This window comes from Eschscholzia californica, unplaced genomic scaffold, assembly GCF_041429995.1.
Source record: "Eschscholzia californica isolate CP2 unplaced genomic scaffold, dmEscCali1.0.p SCAF_2, whole genome shotgun sequence".
NCBI classification, from domain to species: Eukaryota; Viridiplantae; Streptophyta; class Magnoliopsida; order Ranunculales; family Papaveraceae; genus Eschscholzia; species Eschscholzia californica.
In genome coordinates this window covers 28,719,885-28,745,393 of record NW_028238309.1, presented here as the reverse complement: position 1 = coordinate 28,745,393, position 25,509 = coordinate 28,719,885, and the positions used below count along the sequence as shown (strand labels likewise).

Genomic DNA, 25,509 nt, shown 5'->3' with positions numbered 1-25,509 from the left:
ATGCTAAAGTTCCCGATCCTTCTCTTATGCAGAATGAACAGAGAAGAAATGGCGTCCCAGTCAAATGAAGAGTCCATTCGTGAACCAGAACGTCAATTCTTCAGTCCCCACCCATCAAGTACTTCAAGATCACCACCCTTAATGAATCGGTATATTTTCATTCCTTATATGTTCGTTTTTATTGTTCAACTATACTGTACAAACTTACGTTCCTTATCCGTTAGTCCGTTCCCTCGTAGTTGGATAGTTTACGGTACATTCTTCAGTTCCCGATCCTTCTCTTATGCAAAATGAATAGAGAAGAAATGGCGTCCCAGTCAAATGAAGAGTCCATTCGTAAAGCAGATCGTGAATTCTGCAGTCCCTACCCATCAAGTACTTCAAGATCACCACCCTTAATGAATCGGTATATTTATTAGTCAGTATGTAGTTCCCGTTGTGTTTTATAGTTGGTTGTACATGTTGTAGTTCCTACGTAGTTATACAAGGTGTGTTGTACTTGGTCATTTTTCTGTACATGTTCCTTCACCTCTTCACCTTATTCCTGTAATTATTCAGGTTTGAACTTGAATTCTTCCCTTCGAATGCTTCAAATTTGTCAAGATCATCACCCTCAATGAGTACAGAAGCAATGAATCGGTACATTTTCGCATCTGTTCTCTTCGTTCCCCTTCAGTGTCCAAGTTGCCCTTACATTATTCAGTTCCCGTTTTGCAATATGTCTATACTTTTCGTTTCTTTAACTTTTGCAGGTTGGAACGTCATATCTCTAATCCTAACACGTTAACTTTGAATCGGTACATTTTCATTCCTTATATTTTCAATTTTATTGGTCAAGTATACTGTACAAATTTAAATTCCTGATCCGTTAGCCTGTTCCCTTGTCGTTTGATAGTTTACGGTACATTATTCAGTTCCCTATTCCTATATATCTATATATTTCTTTAACTTACGCAGGTTGGAATGTGGTTTTTTCATGCCTAATTCGTCAATTGTGCCTCGATCATACACTTCAATGATTCCACAAGAGTTGAATCGGTACAGTACTTTGTGTGTTATACCTTTTTTTGACTGGGAGTTGTAAAACGTCTGGTTCACAATTAAATGTAATGTTAGTTATTCCGTTCCTGGTTTTAAACTTTGTGTATTTTTGTAGGTCGCCCAGTGATTTCTTCTTACTCCCGCCTTCTAACCATGGTGATGGTTCCACTGCTCTTGTCAGAAGAGAGCCACTCCGGTCTGAGAGTTGGCCTGAAGTATTCACCCATGAGGGTCAAGAATTTCCTGGCGGTGTGATTGCATTTCTCCAGGCTCTCAGTCGATACTCAATCAAACACGGTTACAATTATGTGTTTGTGAAGAATGACCGCGATCGTGTCACCTGTGTTTGCAAAAGTACAAAATGCAAGTGGAAAATACACGCAGTTGCTCCTCTAAAGTCGAGATATATGTTTATCCTGAAAGCCTATAACCCCGTTCATACCTGTGAAGACTTCATCACTGGTGTACGGAAACCTCGACTATCGACTGAAGCTGTTAGTTTATTGATTGCAGAAGACATTAGAGAGAACCCTACCAAGAGCACGAAGGATATTGTTAGTTCCTTCAAAAAAGATTATGGTATTAAACTGAGTTACTACTACTCATATCATGCTCGAAATGCAGCAATTTGTATAGGATTTGGTGATGAAGCTGATTCCTATGCAAAACTCTCCTGGTATGTTGATGCTCTGTCAAGATCTAATCCTAACAGTCATATCGATCTGGAAGTTGATGAAGAGTCGCATCGTTTTGTAAGAATTTTCATTGCTCTTGGAGCATGCATAGAAGGTTACAAGCATTGTAGACCTCTGATATTTGTTGATGGTACGTTTGCTAAAACAAAGTATAATGGATGTATTCTGGCTGCAGTTGCGAAGAATGGAAACGACGGTAATTATTCTATTTCTCTTGAAACTGTTCCTCGTACATTGTATAATTGTCAGAGGCCTAAACCGTGTTCTGTCCATTTGTTAGTTCCCGCGACATGCTTACATTTACAAGAAACAGTAATGTTTATGCTCAATCATTCTGTTGTACGCAGGTTTTTTTCATTCTTGCCTATGCTGTTGTTGACGTAGAAAACGATCACAACTGGCTCTGGTTTTTTGGGAACTTGAAGAATTGTATAGATATTGGTGAATCACTTACTTTTATGTCTGATAGGCATAACGGTATATTAAATGGTGTTCGGAATGTATTCCTATCGGCCAACCACTCCTATTGCGTGTGGCATTTGCGGAACAACTTGAATTTACGAGTTAGAAATGGTGCCAAGAAGTCAGATTATTTCCAGTCCTTGATGTTCAAAGCGGCTCGTGCACTTACTTCCTCAGACTTTAGCAAATACACTGGGGAGATTTGTGTAATGGGTGGGGCTGGAGCTGAAGCTTTTTTGAACTCAGTCGACCCTGTTCATTGGGCAGATGCCTTCTTTCCAGGGAAAAGGTACGGTTTAATTTGCTCTTCCTTGTCTGAGTCCTTCAATTCATGGATCCGAGACGAGAGAGTTATGCCAATAACAATCATGCTCGATATGCTGCGAATGAAGATCATGAATATGATGAACGAGAGGCGAGTTGAGTCATCTAGTTGGTCTACCTTCTTATGCCCGAAGGTAGATAAAGAAATGCAACTGCGTTACAAAGTGGCTTGTAGTTGGACGTGCGTCCAGTCCGGAGAAGGTCAGTACGAGGTATTGTCCATGCCCTCTCATTCAGTTGACTTGGCCCTACGGACCTGCACTTGTCGCAAGTGGCAAGTAGAAGGCATACCATGCGAGCATGCGATTCTGTGTATAAAAATGAACGGTGGTGATGCCTCTTCATTTTTTTATTCCAATTTCACTACCGAAGCCTATTGTAAGACGTACAGTCATCCCGTTAAGCCTGTACCTACGTTTGATGAGCCTAAATCATATGACCCGGACACAATGATTCTTCCTCTTCTCACAAAGAGACGTCCTGGTAGACCTCGCACCACTCGAATTGAAAGTGCCGGGTATTTTCCCAAAAGACAGAGGGTGTGTGGCAGATTTAATCAACTGACGACCCACAATCGTGCATCTTGTAACGAACCAATATAGCGATGGGTTAGCACTTCTCTATCTGATTTTGTTTAGCACTTCTTCAAGTGCCCAGTATTTTGTTAGCACTTCCTTTGGAAATGTAAGTTTCTTTTTGTTGTCTACTGTTGTATGTAGAGTACATTTCATGATTTGCAGTACATGTGTTTCTTTATAGTAAACTGTTTTGTTTACGAAACAGAACATTGTAAAACTTTCAGTACATTATAAAACTGTCAGTACGTATTTTAATGCCTGTGTGTACATTATTGTATTTTGTAAGTTTATTGGAACAGAAACATTGACAGTAGATCCATCACCATTGTTATAAGGCAGTAGGTAGAGAAAATCATTTGGCGACGAAGAAAATATACAAAGTTTAGAAGTTTGAACGAATCAATTTACGCTACATTAAGTTGTGAACAAGACATTTTACAACTCCCATTCAAAAAGTTGTACAAGTTTCCAACCATTGAGTACCTTTCACATCTAGTGTCCTTTGGGCGAAATTGTACATAATGATTGAGTCTAAGTTGTACAAGTTTGTACCCTTCAAAAAGTTCTGTTGTCCACCTCCAAACTGACTGTACATTATAGAACGGACAGTACATTAGATAACTGGCAATATATTATGTAATGCCCTTGTACCTGTAATGTATGTTGTATGTGTATTTGATAGTTTCTAACCATTGAGTACCTTTCACATCTTGTGTCCTTTGGTCGAAATTGTACATAATGATTGAGTCTAAGTTGTACAAGTTTTTACCCTTAAAAAAGTTTCGTTGTCCACCACTAAACGGACAGTACATTATAGAACGGACAGTACATTAGATAACTGGCGGTAGATTATGTAATGCCTTGTACCTGTAATGTACGTTGTATGTGTATTTGATAGTTTCTAACCATTGAGTACCTTTCACATCTTGTGTCCTTTGGTCGAAATTGTACATAATGATTGAGTCTAAGTTGTACAAGTTTTTACCCTTAAAAAAGTTTCGTTGTCCACCACTAAACGGACAGTACATTATAGAACGGACAGTACATTAGATAACTGGCGGTAGATTATGTAATGCCTTGTACCTGTAATGTATGTTGTATGTGTATTTGATAGTTTCTAACCATTGAGTACCTTTCACATCTTGTGTCCTTTGGTCGAAATTGTACATAATGATTGAGTCTAAGTTGTACAAGTTTTTACCCTTAAAAAAGTTTCGTTGTCCACCACTAAACGGACAGTACATTATAGAACGGACAGTACATTAGATAACTGGCGGTAGATTATGTAATGCCTTGTACCTGTAATGTATGTTGTATGTGTATTTGAACAGAAACATTGACAGTAAAGTATAAAACTGACAGTACATTATCTAACTAAAATACCTTTGGTCGAAGTTAATAACATTTCCACAACATTTTTTCAGTACAACAGAAGTATTTTTAACTAAAATACCTCTGGCATAATACAAAACAGAAGTATTTTTCAGTACAACATAAGTTAATAACATTTCCACAACATTTTTTACAATTATAAGCCCTCCTTTTACATCATCTTACTCCAAGCCTTTTGTGACTCCCTTAAAATTTTGTACGTCACCTCCGTTCTCATTCTTCTAGCTCTGTCGCTAAATTGTTCGGGCTGCGTGCAACTGTCTGGCATGCTAAAGTCTTGACTGTCTATGAATATTCTTTCCAGATGCAGCATTACGTAAAGACCGCAGTCCGGTCTGCAGGATAAAAACAAATTTTCATTATACCAAGTTGTAGCCATTAGAAGAAGTAAACAAGAGAACAACTCAATGTCTAGTGTACAGTAAGTTATAAAACTGCCAGTGCATTATGTAATGTCTACTGCACAGTAAGTTATGCTCTGTGTGCTTTGGAACAAATCAATTTATAGTAAACTATAAAACTGACAGTGCATTCTGTAATGTCTAGTGTACAGTAAGGTATGCTTTGTGTGTTTTGGAACAAATCATATTATAGTAAACTATAAAACTGACAGTAAACTATAAAACGGACATTATAAAACTGACAGTGAATGGGGCTTACTCTTTCCCTTGCTGTGGACATTCTTCTTCCCTTAAAAATGGGATCTTTTTCTTCAGTCGTTTTCGTCCGTAGTTCAATTCATTTAACACACCTGCAAGGAGTATTGCAAACTCCCTTGCATTCTTGTTGCACGTTTGAGCGAGCTGTCGATCATTGATTAGTGAATTATAGTGTATCCAATCATTTTCATGGAACCTATACACCAGAAGCGTCCAGTGGTAACCATAGTATGCATCATCGGTGTATGGTGTGTTAATTGGAACACACAACGCTGAGGTATGGCCTCTGATAAACTGCTCCTTAATTCTGGTCTGCAAATTTGCAGTTATTGTATCGGGGTGCCGTTTCCGGTTGATCAACGTCTGCAAATTACCAATAATACATTTTAACAAATATTTGACAGTAACACAATACAAAAAGTGCGAAGCAATCTTACGTAGAGGATGGCTGACAAGAATATGATCTCTTTGCTTTTGTTATCTGGCCTGCTGTGAAGGTGGTCTGCAAACCAATCGATGATTTGAGAGTCGCACTCTCTATACATCATTAGATCATCTAACTCTTTTTCAGTTAGACGGTGTTCATTATCTTTCTCCCACACCTCCAGTCTGTACCGTACATTTCATAATTTACGAGACATTCAATAATGTACGTGACACATTCAAATGTGTGATAAATTAAAATATTTACAGGAAACTTACTTTTTCCAGCCTTTCTGGCAGAACTCTAGCAGTAGAGGTCTTTCTTTCTGAAGCACATAAGGCCAAAGCCCTCCTATTTTCCAGTCACCTAAGCTCTGTTTGTCTTCTTTGTTCAAATTCATGGATTCCACAGCCACAATTTCCTTTCCCTTATCTGCCGTGAATGTCGCTTTCCGCACACGTGGGTTTTGCTTCACCCTTCTTATAAGAGAATTCTGAAGAGCCTTTGACCCTGATTCTCCTTTTCTTGCCACTCTCTTTGGAGGGGAAACATTTTTCTTTAGCACTTCTTCGACTGACTCTTTGCCCATTTTGATTATATCTGCAAAATCAGAATTAGGTGGTGTCTGCAAAATTTCTGAAGTATTATGTTTGCTGATCCCCTCTTCTCGTGGTGTCCAAACCACTATTTGTGTGCAGTCAATTCCCAGATCAAAGCTTGGTTCCGTTAGTTGGTTGTTGCTGATTGTAATACCCTTCTCTTCACTTGCTACATTTTTTTAATACAATGTTAGAGATTAGGTTTGTTAAATAATTTATAATCACTATAATAACATAAACTTCATCTATTTGAATCAAAAATATGCGAATCTTACCTTTTAACAATTGATCTTTTTGTTATAGTTTTAGTGTTTCCTCTCTGTTATGAATCCTCTGAAGCCAAGAGTCATCGTCGCTCGATAAATTAACGTCCTTGCCCCAAAGCTCATCTCTCTCATCCTTTCCCTCCTTCTCTTCTCTTTGTATTTATCTGTTTTTATGTAATCGGGAATTAATATATGTCACTGATATTTTCAAATTTACAAGTAACAAAACAACTGAGGATGCATTGTAAAGTTCCCGATCAGTACACTCAATCCCAGTACCCGTTTAGTAACATGTAGTTAAACGATATGCAGAATAACATGAATTAAAGTTCTGTTAAAGTAAACATAAGTTCATAAAAACCTTCACTAAAAGGAAACCACCTAATATGTCATAAAGTACCTTTGTTCAAGCCATTTTAATACGATAACCACTAACACTAAACATGTCATAAAACCTCATATCCTTAACTACTCTTTAGTACTATTTAACTTTGATTGAAATGAGTTTGACTGTAATCGAAAATTAGATATTGCCTTTTCCTTTGCCGGCATGCTTTTGCTTCTTTGCATCATCCTCTGACTCGGACGATTCATCATCATCATCTGTTTCACTCTCACTTTTTTCTGCTTGACCGTCTTTCACAGTTTCTTCTTCACTTTCAGTCTTGTCTTCATCACTTTCACTACTTTCTTCTCCATTTTTTTCTTTTATTTCAGTTTCCTTCTTACCCTCATCTATCTGCATCTGTTCTTCACTACTCTCACTGTCGGTCTCACTCTCACTTATCTGACTTTTTCCTGCCTTAGTAATCTCATTTTTCTCCACTACTCTCACTGTCTCTTCTTCTTCACTACTCTCACTGTCTCTTCTTCTTCACTACTCTCACTGTCACTTTCCTTCTTACCCTCATTTATCTCCATCTGTTCTTCTTCACTACTCTCACTGTAGGTCTCACTCTCACTTATCTGACTTTTTCCTTCCTTATTAACCTCTTTTTTCTCCACTTCTCTCACTGTCTCTTCTTCTTCACTACTTTCACTTTCACTATCACTCTTACCTTCCTGGTTCCCCTCATTTTTCTCTATCTCCTCTTCTTCTTCTTCTTCTTCTTCTTCTTCTCCACTTTCACTTTCAGTTTCACTTCCTTTTTTATTCCTCTCCTCATCCTTTTATGTCTCACTTTTATCCTTACCCTCTTCTTCTTTATCAGTTTCACCACTATCAGTTGCACTTCTTTCTTGTTCCTTCTCCTCTTCTATATTTTCCTGTCCTTTATCCTGCTCTTCCCTCCCATCAATCTCACTTACATTTTCTTCTTGTTCTTCCTCCCTTGCTGCTTGAGCAGTTTCTTCCCCCTCAGGTTCTAGCTGTTCTTGACTTGGACCCCCTTCATATGTTGCTGTTTCCATTCTATCTTTTGATTGCAGCACATCGAAATAAGCTTTTACAGTTGAGTCTCTTTCCTCGCATGCTTTGGCCAGCTCCTGTCTCAAAAGGGAGATTTCTCTTTCTTGGTTCTCTATTCTTTTCAACAAATTGGTTAAGCTCTTTGGATTTTCTCCTTCTGACAAAATTCTACTTTCAATATCATTTTCTGGCCAGATTCTTCTTTCATATACCTGCAAGATTTAAAAAAATATATCAGAAAGTAACATAACTTACTGAAAATTACACAACTGAAAAGACATTAGAAAACTGACGGTTAATTACCACACTGACAGCACATTATAAACCTGTTGATACATTAAAACACAGACTGTAAATTTGTTACTACTGTTTATATGTTTCAACTATTAGATGCAGAATTTTACCTGGTCCTCTATAAGATTCTGAAGTTTGTCGTCGAATGTCTTATCGATTTCTTGCAAAGACCATCTCACCAATCGAGGCACTTCATCCTTAACCTTGCTTATTCTATCGTAGCATAGAGTATGCTCGCAGAACCAGATCTATTCAGAGATAAAATCAATTATATAACCAATAAAATGTCACTGAATATACCAACTGTGGTGAAAAAAATAATACTTACTGGAAGGACAATTAGGCATCCAGAAGCTTTGATTGGATCATGTGGGTGCCAACTGATCCTGTCCATCATGTACGCGTGCACTGCTCTTGCCCACGATACTTTTTTATGGTTTCCATCGATTCCAAGCAGTTGAGGAAGATTGGGGGAATGGAGTAACCAGTACTCGAAGCAAAGAGTAGATTAGCAGATAGTGATAAGATTACCAGCTTGACAATATCCATATCATCCACATCTTCATCGTCTACGGCTTTGGTTAGAGCATCGGATACCGAGTGACATGTCACATAACCAGGTACTTCTCCGAAATATTTGACACAGAAGTCAATCTGCGGTTGCCTTAATACCTTGGTCTTCGATATCACATCTTCCATTTCCCCCTCCATTGGCAAGCCCAGGATGAGGGCCACATCCTCTGGTGTCAGTTGAAGCTCTTTTCCTGCCAGTGTGAATCTTTCAGTCTTGGTATTGTAAAGGCTGAGTAATTCGAAGATAGCTTTGTTTGGACGAACGGGATTTGCCATTTCCAGCTTGTTGTCATTGAAGGCTCTCAATAGGTATTTGAAAGGAGTCTCATCCAACAACTCCTTTTATCTGTCACTCAACTTAAAATAAGTTGTCTTCATTTGGTCCCAAATTTTACGAAGGGACCACTTGTATGTCTTTGACAGTTTGCTATTAAGTTTGTCGGGTCGGTTTTTCAACTCTTTTCCGCTCTGTCACTTCCCTCTCCTTGAGCTTTTGATGGAGCCTTTTTTTTCGTTGAGGACCCTCTGGTTGTTGGGTGGCTTTCCTCTTGCCTTTGGTATTCTTCACTATTTGTGGTTCAGCTTCCTCTGGGAACAAATAAGTTTACAGTAAATTAAAAAACTGACAGTATGTTATATAGTTCATTCTGTACAGGATGGTAAGCCATATGTGTATTGGAACAAATTAGTTGACAGTAAACTATAAAACTGGCAATGCATTACGTAATGTATAGTGTACAGTATGCTATGAATGTCTGTTTTGGAACATATCAATTTACAGTAAACTATAAAACTGACTGTGCATTATGTAATGTATAGTGTACAGTATGATATTGCTTTGTGAGTGTTGGAAGAAATCAATTGACAGTAAACTATAAAACTGACAGTGCTTTATGTAATGTATTGTGTATCATATGGTATGCTTTGTGTTCTTTGGAAGAAATCAATTTACAGTTGACTATAAAACTGTCAGGTCATTATGAAATGTATAGTGTACAGTATGCTATGCTTTGTTTTGTTTTGAAACATATCAATTTACAGTAAACTATAAAACTGACAGTGCATTATGTAATGTCTAGTGTACAGTAAGGTATGCTTTGTCTGTTTTGGAACAAATAAACTTATAGTAAACTATAAAACTGACAGTAAACTATCTATTTTACAGTAAACTATAAAACGGACATTATAAAACTGATAGTGATCTTGACCAAAGCTTTGTCAAACAGTAAAAACGAAATACTTTGTGCATGGGAACTAAAAAGTTTCTAGACCTCTGGATCATTTACATGAAACTAAAAAGAGTTAGGATGGTAACAGTAAAATATTTCAAAGCTTTGTCAAAAAGTAAAATGAAATACTTTGTGCATGGGAACTAAAAAATTTCTAGAATACTGGATCATGTACATGAAATTAGGTTCGTAACTGTACCTTCATCTTCCCCCGAGGGCTACTCCTTGTTGGTTGCTTTTCTTTCATCTTCTTTTCTTTCACTGATTTCGACCTCGTCGTTGCTGGTTCAGTAGGGATTTTCTTTGGTGAGGTTTTTTTTGTGCTTTTCTTCACCATCTGCAAACAGGAAGTTAAATTTGTAACAGATTTCGAAGGAAGATTTAGGGTTTTTATTCAGATTTAAGGTTTTTCTTCAGATTTAGGGTTTTTCTTTTTGTTAAAGGAAACCTAATTTTTTTTTAGAAAACTTACCTTTTATGAAGAACAACTTCAGAGTTTTTCTTTCACTGATCTTGCACTAACGAAATGAAGAACAACTTGAGAGTTTTGAACTGGTTTTTAGAGAGAGAGAATGAGCGGTTTTCTTTTTCGTTAATGGTGGACGAAGAATCAGGAGTAATGGAGTAATGGAGAGAGAGAGATAGAGCGGTTTCCAAAACTGAAAGGAGTGGGCTCGAGGTAATGGGGAAGTGACGTTGGCGTGGAGCAGTCTTTTCCAACCTGACTGGACGTCAGATTTTGGCCAAAAAGTGGGTCAATTTCGCGCTTTTTTTTTAATGGCAAATCCGTAATATCATAGAAATCGAAGGTCTTTGAGTTTTCCAGTTTCAAGGGGCTGACACTTTGGACCTGATCCTTAATTCTGGACTGCCTCTGGCCCGGTCCTTATTCTTCCCCTCATTTTGGGCCGTTTGCCCAAGGCCTCAATTTTCTACTCTTCTTGGTTGCAAACTCATAACTCTAACACATATTCAAGTGGAACTTGCTCGAAATTCAATTTTAAAATATTTTAAGTTAAAAAGACAAGTTATATTATTTTTGGTTAAAAAAAATTCAAAAGTTGTACTTTATTTGGTTGAAAACACAAAATTTATAGTTTGTTTAGTTAAAAATCTAATATCTTTTACAACATTTTCGCAAATGTTGCAAAACTGCTGCAAACTTGTTACAAAGCTGATGCAAGCTGTTGCAAAGTCACTGCAAGTTGTTCAAAACTCGTTGCAAGCTGTTGCAAATTTCGAAAACACCTAGGGAGTTGAAGAATAAAAAAATTTAGATGATCATTTTTCAACAAAACAAAAACTTTATAAGAAGTATCGACCAAATTTCCCCAAATCTAAAGATGTTGCTTTTTTTTGTTTCATATTTTCATTCATCAACAAAAGTATTCGACCCATAACTTATACTACAAAAAGGAAAACACCTTAGGCCATATTTGGCGTGTGGGAATGGAATGTGATTCCCGGAAATTATCACATTCCAGATCATTGTTTGGCTTACGGGAATGGTGTGGGTCCGGGAATGTGATTCCCCCAAAACGGGGTAATAGCAAACCCAGGGGGAGGTGGGTTTGTGATTCCCATTCCCCCGAAATCACATATATTAATATTTATTGACAAATGTATCCTTAACAAAATATTGAATTACCAATTTTATTTTTTGTAGGATTTGGTATTAATAAGTACTATTTATATTTATGAACAAAAATTAATTTTCGATAAATTTCAATTTCGGTTTACGAACAAAATTTAATTTTAAATAAATTTTTATTAAGACATTTATTTATTATCTTTAAATTCTAACCCTTTGATGTATCGCGTTATTATTTAATATCTACAAATTAAAAAAATAATACTGATTTTAATATATAACAAAGTTGATGTGTATATTTTATGCAAAAAAACAAAGTTGATGTGTATTTTATGTAGTTTAAGTAAGGGTAAAAGTGAACTTCTACAAATATTTACATTCCTATTCCTATACGAACCAAACACCTAATTAGGAATATGTTTCATTTTATTTGGTATTACCTTCTATACTCGGGAAAAGACAAGGGAACCTTCTTTATTATATAATGTGAATTAAATAATAATCCGTCACAATTCTAAACTCCAAGTTAATTTCACTATATTAGAGCATCTGCAACCCAAAACTTAAAAAACTAAATTAGCCATATGTGTCAAATATCAATTAAGATTGGCACTCCTATATGCCACAATAGGGATCCTCTAATTTTGTGTATCTCCAATGTAAATTTTAAAGTAGTTTTCTTTATTTATATATGTGATATGACATTCTTGAAAAGAAATATTCACTTGTTTTGAAGATCTGCAGATTTGTTTTCCATTGGTCTAAAATTATTAAATGATAATAAGTTGGACAATTAGAAAATAGATATCTCAAGAGATCACTCTTGAAATAGAGTATCTTCTTGAGATATCTTTATTTAATTACCGCTACATCACTTTAGAGATTCAAAATAAGTTTTGTATCGGAAAATTTTTTTTAGGAAAAACACTAAAGTTCTTGTGGGACACTCACAATTTCTTAAGATTGAGTGGTGCATTGGAGATGCTTAGTCCGACACCCAATTTTAAAAACTGTGAATGCTACCTAGGATTTTAAGAGAAATACTTTCTCTATTAAAAAAAACTCAACTTAAATCTCTATAATAATGTCGTCGTACTTAATAGAGATATCTTAAGAAGAAATTTTCCAGAACGCCTTATTAAAATATCTATAAACTCATCATTTTTAAATTTTGACTTATAGCAAGTCTTTATAGTTTCGAAGAAATAGATTATTGCTTTGCAATATTTCAGATATGTACAAAAAATAACTACAAAAATTTGTATTCGAAACACAAAATATTTAGTATATCTTTATCTTGTGTCTAGAAGTTAAAACTAATTAGACACATAAAGTGATGTAGATTGTTGCGGAAGCGTAAAAGTAATGGAATCCACCATTATTATTGAACTAAACTAATGAAATAAAGTTGATGAAATAACGATAAAAGCGATAAAACGATAAAATTGATTAATAATAAACGATAAACTTGATTAATAATAAACTTGATTTATAATATTCTCTGATCTGAATAACAAGGACAGACCTGACTTCCTTTTATAGGAACTTATAAACTTCTAGATAGACTCACATTAGAATTCCTAAATATCAAAGATACTCAAACATAGAAACTTCTAAACCTAGACTTAGTAGGAAATACTAAAACATGGAAACTCCTAAACTCTAACCCTAATGGGCTCGGCCATGAGGCCCTCTAACTAGTTCGGCCGTGAGGCCCATCTTGATGGTCTCCATCATACTCCCCGACCGAGAACGAACTTGCCCTCAAGTGAGACTCAACAATGCAATCCTTAATTCCCACTTCGAGCGAACAGAGCATTGGGGTTGAAGGACACCCACTTGGACGAAATCACAAGCATCAATCTCATAGTGCAAAGAATCTTGCAAAATTAAATGTAGGAAAGAAACTTCCAACAAATTGCAACATCTCCCGTCATCTTTTAATTTGATGAAGAAGACCACAAACACCACATTATACTTTATGGAAAAATCAACCTTGAATTTCTTCACTTGAACAATCTTCCCACGTTCATATTCGTGTTGCTTATAAACCAATCTCGAATATGGCTTAATCAAATCTAAACTAGAATGAACTGACCTTTTCAAGCTAAAAGAGGATAATTCACTTTGTTCTTCTATTTCCTCCGTCATTGAGAAAATTTTATTCTTTTTGTTAAGAACTTCTTCTTCAATACCATTGAACACGGTGACCGAAATAACATTCGAGAATTGTCTACTGGATTCAATCTTTGTCTCCACATATGAAAAATATTCATCTAAAGGAAGAAAAACATACCTAAAGATGTTTTTCAATGTAGTCCCATCGTCGACGAATTTTTTCCCTTGATTAATGAGTCTCCATTGCATTGCATTGAACTTTTCATAGACTCTTTTAGACAAGTGTTGTTCGATGACAAAAACCTTATCTTCGTCATGGACTTCTTGGTTTATAAACCAATCCTCCATCTGTTGAATCCAAAAATCTATATGATATTGATAATCAAACATAGGAATTTTGGAATCGACATTAATTTTGTTTTGATCTTTTCGATCAACATAGAGTTGTTGTGCATCTCTAAAAGGATCCCAACCTAAACGCGGAAGATTATTCCAACATTCAAGATGAGAAGTATTTAAAAAATTATCTGTTCCCAGATTCTTAAAGCTCTGAATACCAGCTGATGTAGATTGTTGCGGAAGCGTAAAAGTAATTGAATCCACCATTATTATTGAACTAAACTAATGAAATAAAGTTGATGAAATAACGATAAAAGCGATAAAACGATAAACTTGATTAATAATAAACTTGATTAATAATAAACTTGATTTATAATATTCTCTGATCTGAATAACAAGGACAGACCTGACTTCCTTTTATAAGAACTTATAAACTTCTAGATAGACTCACATTAGAATTCCTAAATATCAAAGATACTCAAACATAGAAACTTCTAAACCTAGACTTAGTAGGAAATACTAAAACATGGAAACTCCTAAACTCTAACCCTAATGGGCTCGGCCATGAGGCCCTCTAACTAGTTCGGCTGTGAGGCCCATCTTGATGGTCTCCATCATAAAGCTAATGATCTTTTCTATTTTTACATGGGAGATGATCTTGGGCTCGATCTTTAAATTTATTTTTCATAGCATTGTGGTCTTCTTCTAGTCCTTTTCTTTTATTTATTATTTGTTTATTATTTATTTATTTATTTATTTTGAGGATAACGATTCACAGAAGAATAAAATTACATTTGGTCTATATAGTTAGTAATTATTGTCAACACTTGGTTGCCAAAGTGGTTCAAAGTGTTGACATAAATTCTAAAAACCTAGATTTAGATTTTCACGGGAGGTGGAATCTATGGTTATTTAACTTGGACTATTAAAGGTATAAATAATGTAGGAAGTATGTTGAATTTTAGACCCCTTTCATTATAACTTTAACTAGGGTATATCCCGTGCCTTAGGGCACGGAAGCTTGTATCAATCAAATGTTACGAAATTTATTGTTATATTTTATTGTGTGTGAGAGATTTTTATTAGTTATTATTTTTATGTATTATTTTTTTTGTTTCTTTTCTCTTGAATATTTATTATTTTATTGAAAGAGAGAGAGAGATTTTAATTTTTTTTTAACCCTTGAAATTTTTTTTTTCTTCAATTAGTTATTTTATTTCTAAGAAGGGAACGATTATTGTTATATTTTGGATACCCTCATTTTTTTTGTATTATTTTTTTGTTTCTTTTTCCTTAAATTAATTATTATTTTATTGAGAGAGAGATTTTAATTTCTTTTTTTAACTCTTGAAATTTATTTTGTTTCTTTTTTTTCTTAAATTAGTTATTTTATTTCTAAGAAGGATACGGTTATTTTTTTTAAATAGGTAACTTTATCTCTACGAATGACTATATTTTAAATTTTAAGGAGGACTTCTAGACAATATCATTTATTAAAAAAAGGTGTTTGTTCCAGTCAGTGTTTTCCCTTCTGTTTTCCCTAATTTATTGGTATTATTTTCGTTTGTTTCTTTTTCTTAAATTAGTTATTATTTTATTAAGAGAGATTTTAATTTCTTTTTTTAACTCTTGAAATATCCTTTGTTTCTTTTTTCTTAAATTAGTTGTTTTTTCTAAGGAAACGGTTATTTTTTTTCTTCAAATTGGTTATTTTATTTCGAATGACTATATTTTAAATTTTGAGAAGAGCTTTTAGACAATATCCTTTATTAAAAAAGGATGTTTGTCCCAGTCATCGTTTTTCCTTCTGTTTTATATAATAGATATTTTATTGAGAGATAGAGATTTTTATTAGTTATTATTTTTTTGCATTACTTTTTTGCATTTCTTTTTTGTTTCTTTTCTCTTAAATTAGTCATTATTCAATTGGGAGAGAGAAAGAGATTTTAATTTCTTTTTTTAACCCTTAAAATTTATTTTGTTTCTTTATTTCTTAAATTAGTTATTTTGTTTCTAAGAAGGACTATATTTTAAATTTTGAGAAGGGGACAATATCCTTTATTGAAAAATGATGTTTGTCCCAATCATCGTTTTCCCTTATATTTTATAGATTTAAGCGATTATCGTGGTCATCACATCTTCATGATATATGGCTTGTAACGGTAACGTAGATTGGGTCGATTTTTCAAAAAAAAAAATTATTGTTTAGTGAGTAAAAGATACTTCGAGAAAAGCTAGTAAAGCATTTTGACTAGCCAATCGACCTAATTTTGACCCATAAATTTTGTCACGTGTAAGCAAAATCCCGCCAGGCAAGTTAGTTAAACCCACGTGGCATAAATAAACCTATTAGAATTAGACTTCAAAAACAAGAAACCAAATACTGTAGAATTCAATCCCAATCGATTTTTCCGTTTTCTTCTTTCGGGTTTCTTTGATACTCGTCATTAACAATGTTTTTCAAATGCTCTGATGAACTCTCTCTATAATTTCTCTTCCTACAATCTTTTGATTTGATTAAATCGATTGATTTTTTTTCTTCTTCAATTTCTATTTGAAAAATACAGTACCCCAAATTATCTATTCTTCAAATCGCTGTCGCCCCACAATCAAAATATCTATTTGTTTCAAGGATTGAATAGAGCTCTTAACAAGGTAAAAACCCATTTTCAAAATGGGGTTTGATTTTATTTTAATTCTTGAAATGTGGGTTTGAAATTGAATTGAACTTTATCTCTGATTTCTTGATTTTTTAATTTATTCCTCTTGCTTTCACTGATTTACTTATCTTCTCTTCTTCAAAAATTACATAAAACTAATAAGGGGTTTAAGTTTAATGTCCAATCGAAAAATTGAAGGTCTAGGTATCATTATTAGTTTATGATTCTTGATTATTTTGCATCAGAATTTGATAATAAACATGGGTTTGATATAAAAATGCAGAAATTTACAAGTTTGTGCGCATGCCTGGGAATAAGTCTAGTGGGAATTCAGCAATCCCAAGAACAAGATTGGAAAGGCTATTAAGAGAGAGAGAGTTGAGGAAATTTAATAGGAATTTCCAACCAAATGAGGAAGCAACAACTGAGAGTAATGGAGATTTTGAGTCTTATGAGAATGATATTTTATTGGGTGATGTTAATAATTTGGGAAGTCCCAAGGAAGAAGAAGGGTTTTTCGAAGAAGATGGGTTATCAAACTTTGTTAATGAAATATCTGAAAAGCAAGTAAAGAAACAAAGATTGTTGGTAGTAGCTAATAGACTTCCTGTTTCAGCTGTTAGAAAGGGTGAAGATTCTTGGTCTTTAGAGATAAGTGCTGGGGGTTTAGTCAGTGCTCTTCTTGGTAAGTTTGCCTAAATTACTTTTTTCATTAAAAAATTGCTTTTTGATTTCTTTATTCATGGATACTTGTTGTGTTCCTTATTTTGTTTGATAATCAAGTTGGATTTCTTATAAGCTTATGTGCTTTTATTTCTATTTAAATCAGTTATACAATTATATAATATATTTAGTTATTGTGGGAAAGCCTAAGTTTTATTGACAACCCTAAACCCAAACTAATAAACTCACTTAACCAGAAGGGTGAGATTTCTCATTAGGTTGTCATCGGAGTCTAAGGTTGCAATTTGTGATTCGAACGGGTTCCATGGTAGATAATTAGTTCAGAAATTGTCTCAAAGAATAGCCTTTTGAATATGAACTGAGAAAAGCTAATGCATTTGGGGAGTTATTTAACAGGAGTTAAAGAGTTTGAGGCAAGATGGATTGGGTGGGCTGGCGTGAATGTAACGGACGAGATTGGGCAACATGCTCTAACTAAAGCGCTAGCCGGAAAGGTCTGAAATATTTTGAACTTTCAGGGTTTATACTTTATGTTGTCAATTGTGTTGATGTCATCACATTTGCCGGTTTCAATTTTTGAGTTATTGTAGGTCTAGTCGTTTATTTGTATACTTATTTGGTTACTTCATTACGACTCTAATGACAGCTCCGTTGCTTATTGATTACCTGCTGAAGTCTGTTCTATTCACCGCAGAGATGTATACCAGTTTTCCTTGACAAAGATATAGTACATGAATATTATAATGGCTATTGCAACAACATCTTGTGGCCTCTTTTCCATTACCTTGGGCTTCCACAGGAAGATCGTCTTGCAACTACCCGAAGTTTTCATTCTCAGTTTGATGCATATAAGAGGGCGAATCAAATGTTTGCTGATGTAGTAAACAGCAATTACGAAGAAGGAGATATCGTTTGGTGCCATGATTATCACCTTATGTTTCTTCCGAAATGTCTGAAAGAGTACAACTCTAAAATGAAAGTTGGTTGGTTTCTCCATACACCATTTCCTTCTTCAGAAATCCATAGGACACTACCATCTCGATCCGAGCTTCTAAATGCTGTTCTTGCTGCTGATTTAGTTGGGTACGCCATCATTATGCTTTTATTAACAGGTGAAGTTTCTCAGAAGCAGTGGACAGTGAGATTTCTAATTACTCGATCTTATATTTTACAGTTTTCACACATATGATTATGCAAGGCACTTTGTTAGTGCATGTACTCGTATACTTGGGTTGGAAGGCACACCAGAAGGGGTAGAAGATAATGGAAAGCTAACTCGGGTTGCTGCAGTGAGTTTCTGTTGATATGATTATGTTATTGTTTCATTCCGATAAAGTTTCTGTTGATTTTATTCATTTTGGTTTTATGTTATGCCGTGAAATTGCAGTTTCCTATTGGTATAGATTCCGACAGGTTCATTCGAGCCCTTGAGCTTCCGCAAGTACAAGATCACATTAAAGAATTTAAACAAAGATTCGCTGGCAGAAAGGTATTTCTCTATCAGAAACGAATTCTTGTAAGCTCAGAGTATTTGAGAATTGTTATCAACCTTCTCTGATGGGCAGGTAATGTTAGGAGTTGATCGTCTTGACATGATAAAAGGAATCCCTCAAAAGTTATTGGCGTTTGAAAAGTTCCTTGAGGAGAACCCGAGTTGGCGTGATAAAGTAGTGTTGCTGCAAATTGCTGTTCCGACGAGAACTGATGTCCCCGAATGTATGCTTCTTTGATTTGTTAATTTGCTTAAAGTCAACATTTTTTTATGGAATAGTCTATCATCTGGGATTCCGAAATTGGGTTTTGTGGCGTGGTTTTATTTCACGTTCCTACTACTCTCATATGATATCTTTGCTTATTTGCAAACTACTGCATCTTACAAGAACGATATGATCATCAAATATGTCCCTTTTTTATCAACAGATCAAAAACTAACAAGTCAGGTTCATGAAATTGTTGGAAGAATCAATGGAAGATTTGGAACTTTAACCACTGTTCCGATACATCACCTGGTATGCTCTATTCTCAGGTTTCCCTTCCCATGAAATTATTGAGAACTGAATCCACACGGGAAAGATTTTTGAGACACTATTTGTGATGTCACAGGATCAATCTCTCGAGTTTCACGCTTTATGTGCTCTATATGCAGTCACAGGTATTTGGAACCTTTGTTTTGTACTAAATCAACATTTTTAGTTCGATAGCTGCTAGGCCTGTTATTGCTTGCTTATATGAACAATTTGTATATAAATTGGAAAGGAAGGAAATTGGGACATGGATATCCTCTCAGAAAATGATCTGTCTTGAGTTAAAATACAATGTAGAACTCATTTGGTAGGAAGATGTTTGCCACTAAACCAATTTTCAAGTATTGCAAAAAATATTTACTTTCTCAATTGAAACGGAGGAAATGTATTGTTCGTTGATTTGATTGTTTCCTAAAATGAGTATAGAGATGGTCATAAACAAACCTTTATTTGATTATCAATCTAGTATAAGCCTTACAATATATTGATTCTTTATTCTTCTAATACAGATGTAGCCCTCGTAACATCTTTGAGGGATGGAATGAATCTTGTCAGCTATGAGTTTGTGGCATGCCAGGACTCAAAGAGAGGAGTTCTTATTCTGAGTGAGGTAAGATATATTTGTGATTTGCGATCACGAATTAATGTTGCTTGAAAGACCCTTTTCTAGAGAGATTTGACATGAAAAAAGAGTTTGATTTAAGTTCGTTATGTAGAAAACGAGAAAAGATTTTCTTGACTGTGACATCATTGTCTAATAAAGTGAAAATGATATCCATCTTTGCTAGTTACATATTACTTTTATGCTTTCTGTTGTTCCTTAGTTTGCAGGAGCTGCACAATCTCTTGGAGCTGGGGCTATCCTTGTCAACCCATGGAATATCACAGAAGTTGCTTCTTCGATAAGTTACGCTCTGAATATGGCGGCCGATGAAAGAGAAAAACGACATAGGCACAACTTCTTGCATGTGACTACACACACTTCTCAAGATTGGGCAGAAATGTTTGTAAGGTATTGGTCATTCCCAATTAGTATATCTATATTATACTATATAGCATTCATGTATTGGTCCAGTCGACCAATTAATTAGGTATTATGTATATCAATAATCATATTGTATAATATAAATTATGTAATCATACGTATTTATTTAATGTGCTGCCCCTCACTGGGCCACTTTGCCTCGGCACACTAATCTTCGGCTCTTTTATCCCTCATTTTCACCTCTGCAACCAGACATAAGTATGTGTATATCGTAATGAGAAGTCGTTGAGATTATGTGATTCATTTCATTGTTATGCTGTGTAGCGAACTAAATGATACCATTGTTGAAGCTCAAATAAGAAAAAAGCAAGTCCCACCTCCACTTCCAGTCAAAGTTGCTGTTGAACGTTATGTGCAGTCCAAGAACCGATTACTCATTTTGGTACGTTCTGTTTCATGCATTATTTTCGAAGTATGACACAATCCTTAGATGGTTCGTAACACATTTCAATATTGATCTATTTTTTTATTTAAATAACTCGTGTTTTGAAACTTCAGGGATTCAATTCAACGTTAACTGAACCAGTAGACATTCCTGGGCGAAGAGGCGATCAAATCAAAGAGATGGAACTTAAATTGCATTCAGATTTAAAGGGGCCCTTGGAAGTTCTTTCTAATGACCCAAAGACAACTATTGTTGTCCTTAGCGGAAGTTATAGAAGCGTCCTTGATGATGTACGTTTGAATCTAGTTCTTTTTTTTATTTGTGCGAACTACTTTGTATGTCTTACTCCCGAGCTAAATTGGTTTTTCCGCAGAATTTTGGAGAATACAACATGTGGTTGGCAGCAGAAAATGGGATGTTTTTGAGGGTCACAAAGGGTGAATGGATGACAACAATGCCGGAACATTTGAACATGGATTGGGTTGACAGTGTGAAGGTGCCTCCCGGAAATTGTCAAACTCTATCCGATTTTCATGGTGTTATGAGTTATGATCTCTAAATTGGTGTCTTTATGACAATTTCAGCATGTTTTCGAGTATTTCACAGAGAGGACACCTCGATCTCACTTCGAACTTCGTGAGACTTCACTTGTATGGAATTACAAGTATGCAGGTACTTAATCAAATACTTGGGTTTGTTTTCTCTACAAATGTTTCTTTCGCCTGTTATCCCTCGCTCAACATCATATTTTCTCTCTCATATATCAGTTGTGAATGTAGATGTTGAGTTTGGAAGAATTCAAGCTAGGGACTTGTTGCAGCATCTATGGACAGGTCCTATTTCTAATACATCAGTTGACATTGTTCAAGGTAGTCGGTCGGTTGAGGCCAGAGCAGTTGGTGTTACAAAGGTGTGTAGATTTAGGACATTCTACAAAAGTTAAATTCATTTTTCATATTGAAGCAAATTTAGTTGACACTCTTTGTTAGTACAGGGTGCAGCAATTGACCGTATTTTGGGCGAGATAGTTCATAGCAAAGGCATGGTTCGGCCAATTGATTATGTCCTCTGTATCGGACACTTTACCGGCAAGGTAAGTTTTATTGGGAACTTCGCATTTATTAAAAGTATGGGTCTGCATCATGAATTTATTTATTTATTTTAATGTTGGGTCATGGGCTCATGGCCGACCAGTTTGACCATAATAATTATCTTTGACATTTATTATGACCCAGACCCTTAAACGAATTTGAAGACACTGTACTAGAAAAACTTGTTGATTAGACGATATTTTAAACAAATTGTTCCCGTTTCAGGACGAAGATGTTTATACATTTTTTGAGCCAGAGCGTCCAGCTGAACCAGCGACTACTTTAAGATGCAATTCTTTTGATGCAACAAGAACTTCTTTAGCAAGGCGACCGATTCCAAAGCTGACTCGGAGTAGAAGTTTAACCAGGGCATCTTATGGTAGACCACAAAGGACTCCATTGAGCTTAACCAAGAAGCAAACAAATCAAGGGCGGACAAGTTCATGGGAGTTCTCCCGAAAGAAGAAAACTGTATTAAATGAGGGCTCGTCAGTTCTTGATCTCGAGGGAGATAATTATTTCTCGTGCGCTGTTGGGCGTAACTGTTCCAATGCTAGGTATCTTCTTAGTTCATCGGATGAAGTCGTCGTATTTCTCAAGGAACTCGCTGCAGCTGCAACAACACCAGCACAATCGTCAAGCTGAAAAATGGATATGCCCCAATCTTGATTTCGTTTTGTTGGCAAATATCTAGTTCTAGCTTACTTGTTTTACATTTTGTTCTTTGGGCGATCTGCCTTAGATGTTGAGAGGATATAGGATTCTTCTTTTTAACCGTCAGTGGATGGATTTTGTTCAATTGTTAGTTTTAGTGTCTTTGAAAGTCTCTTATTAAATGTTGTTTTAGTGGATTTTGTTCAATTGTTAAAACTGTTTTGCAAATTCTATTATCCCATTAAGTTTACCAGGCTGTTACACTCCCGTTGAGTTGTGTGGTGGTTGAAAGTGTTTGGCTTATGTCATCTTTTATAGATCTTGGTTTCATGGGCCACCCCATCTGCAAAAGCGTTGGGATCATTATGTGCATACTTATGTAAATATAGCTTGCACAAAGCAATATACTTTTAAAGAAGGCCGCTGATAGAAATAAGACTTGGTCAAATTTTGGTCTCTGTATTAATAAAAAAAAACTCTCTCTCTCTCTCTCTCTCTCAATAACATCACCATCTTTTCTAGGGTTTAACATTAGCAAGTTCTTTGTTTGTGAAAGTTTTGTGTTCATCAGAGGTTATGAATGAAGATTTGTGTTGATTTTCTGGGTGGGTTTTTTATTGGATCAATGGGCCGTCTTTTTTTTTTTTTCTTTAACCTGATTATCGATTAAAGAGTTCGTCAATCGAGACTGGACACGTTTCCTCTCTCTCTCTCTCTCTCGATATTCTGAGAATTTGTTTCCCTGGAAAATCTTATAAATTTTCCATATTCCCTCTAAAACTTTTCACTCCTGATACTTTTCTTATTTCCCCGAATCAACGACCTTAAAAAGTTGATTGTCCCTTCTTTTAAGAAAAGTTTTTTTTTGATGAAATTTCTTTTAAGAAAAGTTAGAAAATGAAATTGGTTGGGCCAATTTCACCCATTTTTGCCACCTATTGATTTCCAGATTCCATTATTCCATTATGTTTAGCAGACTGTTGAAAGTGGTTTGAATATGGACCGATATCTGACTTGATTTGTCATCTGCTAACTCGCTTTCAGCTATACAAACTGATACATCCGCAAACATGCTGTAATATGCGCAAATTTATGCAAATCTAATTTGCCCAAAGCGAAGAAATCTTACAAAGGGAGTTGAAGTGTTAAAGAATTAGGGTCATAGGGGATTAGAGCATCTCGAATCCCAGTCTGTCTTAGGCCGAAAAAAACCACTTTTTCACCCAAAATTTTTGGCCTCAACTCAGCCTCTAAAATTCAGCTCCAGCCCCATGCTCTCTTGAGGTCGAAAATTTGTTCATGTGGGAAACACGTGTGTGGACTTTTAGTTGGTGTGCGAAAAACGTGTGTGATTTTATGTATACATAAAACACGTGTTTGAACTATTTTCAAAATAATATTTTTTTCCCAAGGTTGAAAAATTATTCGGGGACCGACATTTGGTGGGATGTATTTTAATTATTAATATTTAAGTTTTTCTAGAATTTTAAAAAGAATTAATACTAATTAAATTACAAAATTATTATTTACATTAAAAATAAATAAATGGGAGAAGATCCTAGCCGTTGGATAAATTTTTCAACCTCCGCCTCCGCCCCTAATGTTAGAGGCGACTGAAGGATCAGCCTCAGCCTCCGCCCGGCTGGAGTTGGAGTTGCTATTAGTCCAAAATAATACCCCAAAAAAACGTTTCCGATCACAACTTTCCAAAAGAATATGATTTTGGTATTTCCAGTGTTTGGTCCATACAAACATCATCTTAAGAATGTAATAGTCCCGCCCAAATTAAAAGCGTAGGGATTCTACATCTCACATCCCCATTACACGTGATTATGTTTCTAAAAAAAAAAAGATTTGGAAAAACCAAAACTGGATTCTATGGATTGGGCCCTTGGTCCAAAAAGGGGCCCAAAATGAAAATCCCACCCACAGTTGCTTAAAAATGAAAGGGAGGTCCAATGTGTCAATTTGGGGTTCAAAATTACGTAAAAGGCCCTTGAAAAATAAAGTATTTACCGTTCATGACATCGAAAATTACAAAATTGCCATTGAAAATTACAAAATTGCAATCGAAATTTCTCGGAAAACGATTTTTTTTCCCGTCCATCAGAATCTGTACTGTTCAGAAATTTTTTTTTTCTGTACTAGACACTTTTGCTGGGCGGGATTTTGAAATTTCGTAAAAAAATTTAAAAATTTGGGCGGGAATTTGGAATTTCGTTTGAAAATTTCAAAACTTCGAAAAAAAGATTTTGTGACCTGAAAATTATTTTATTTACCGGGAAGAGATGGTTTGCTGGGCGGGAATTTGAAATTTCGTTTGAAAATTTCAAATTTTCAAAAAATTTTGAAAATTTGAATTTTTCGTGTACTGGTAAATTATTTTATTTACCAGTCAGTTTTTTTTTCAAGAAAACGTCAGCATGTCCCATCCAAGGGCAAGAGGGGGATAAAAAAAACTGATATTTGGACCTGCAACTAATTTTTGGGCAAGAATGGATTTTTTTTGGGTTTCCCCTCCAGATTTTGGACCGTTGACTCAAAAATCCTTGTTTAAATCCTAATCTGATTCTCTCTCCTAAAATTTTGTTTACCTCTATTATATAGACCAAACGGCACACCCATCTCTCTCCATCATCTAAATCTTTTTTATGTTGCTTCATCTTTAACCTTTACCTTTTTTAGATCTCGGTTCCGCCATTACCATTGCATCTTAAAGCTCCATTAAGGTTTGGTAATGCTCATGACAAGCTTTGGAGGATCTTGAAGCTTCATCTTCTTCCTTTGTTTATGCTTTCATCTGTATCTTTTCATCTTCAAGGTTATGTTTCATCGTCTTAATTTTTTTGGAGTTTCATCTTCAAATTTATGTTTCAACTTCTGTACTACTTCACAAATTGTCTATTACAAAATCCATTTTGCTACATAATTAGTTTAACATACCGTCGAAAAATGCTCATGAAAAATTATGTTT

At 35.2% G+C, this 25,509-nt stretch overlaps 2 protein-coding genes and 1 long non-coding RNA gene across 4 annotated transcripts; 2 read left to right on the top strand and 1 right to left on the bottom strand.

Annotated features, from left to right (window-relative positions):
• Nucleotides 1-1,448: 1,448 nt before the first annotated feature.
• LOC147557275 (uncharacterized) lies at nt 1,449-3,124 on the top strand. The gene is made up of 2 exons (XM_086658791.1): nt 1,449-2,003; nt 2,084-3,124. The coding sequence occupies exons 1-2, from the start codon at nt 1,449-1,451 to the stop codon at nt 3,122-3,124; spliced, it is 1,596 nt and encodes a 531-aa protein (XP_086514917.1).
• Nucleotides 3,125-7,901: 4,777 nt separating this feature from the next.
• On the bottom strand, nt 7,902-10,294 carry LOC147557274 (uncharacterized). Its single transcript, XR_015235140.1, has 4 exons — nt 10,144-10,294; nt 8,471-9,301; nt 8,253-8,390; nt 7,902-8,060 (listed from the first exon to the last, which is right to left on the bottom strand). It is a non-coding gene; the product is annotated as an uncharacterized LOC147557274 (long non-coding RNA).
• Nucleotides 10,295-16,215: 5,921 nt separating this feature from the next.
• On the top strand, nt 16,216-22,763 carry LOC147557273 (alpha,alpha-trehalose-phosphate synthase [UDP-forming] 1-like). 2 transcript variants are annotated; one of them, XM_086658223.1, is made up of 18 exons: nt 16,216-16,647; nt 16,936-17,337; nt 17,733-17,830; nt 18,031-18,419; nt 18,511-18,625; nt 18,724-18,825; nt 18,902-19,052; nt 19,257-19,345; nt 19,440-19,488; nt 19,870-19,970; nt 20,185-20,372; nt 20,670-20,787; nt 20,904-21,080; nt 21,164-21,286; nt 21,375-21,462; nt 21,570-21,700; nt 21,785-21,883; nt 22,107-22,763. In XM_086658223.1, exons 2-18 carry the CDS (start codon nt 16,956-16,958, stop codon nt 22,524-22,526), a joined length of 2,820 nt encoding a protein of 939 aa, XP_086514349.1. In that variant the 5' UTR covers nt 16,216-16,647; nt 16,936-16,955; the 3' UTR covers nt 22,527-22,763. The 2 variants fall into 2 exon arrangements, with proteins under 2 accessions (XP_086514349.1, XP_086514347.1); XM_086658221.1 differs by having other exon boundaries at nt 16,300-16,647; nt 21,558-21,700.
• Nucleotides 22,764-25,509: the final 2,746 nt, after the last annotated feature.

Coding starts and splice junctions, on each gene's coding strand:
- LOC147557275 (XM_086658791.1), top strand. CDS start 1,449: ATGTTTATCCTGAAAGCCTATAACCCCGTTCATACCTGTGAAGACTTC. Junction 2,004..2,083: donor AGAGGCCTAAACCGTGTTCT/GTCCATTTGTTA, acceptor TGTTGTACGCAG/GTTTTTTTCATTCTTGCCTA.
- LOC147557273 (XM_086658221.1), top strand. CDS start 16,956: ATGCCTGGGAATAAGTCTAGTGGGAATTCAGCAATCCCAAGAACAAGA. Junction 21,081..21,163: donor ATAGAAGCGTCCTTGATGAT/GTACGTTTGAAT, acceptor GTTTTTCCGCAG/AATTTTGGAGAATACAACAT. Junction 21,701..21,784: donor GAGCAGTTGGTGTTACAAAG/GTGTGTAGATTT, acceptor TTGTTAGTACAG/GGTGCAGCAATTGACCGTAT.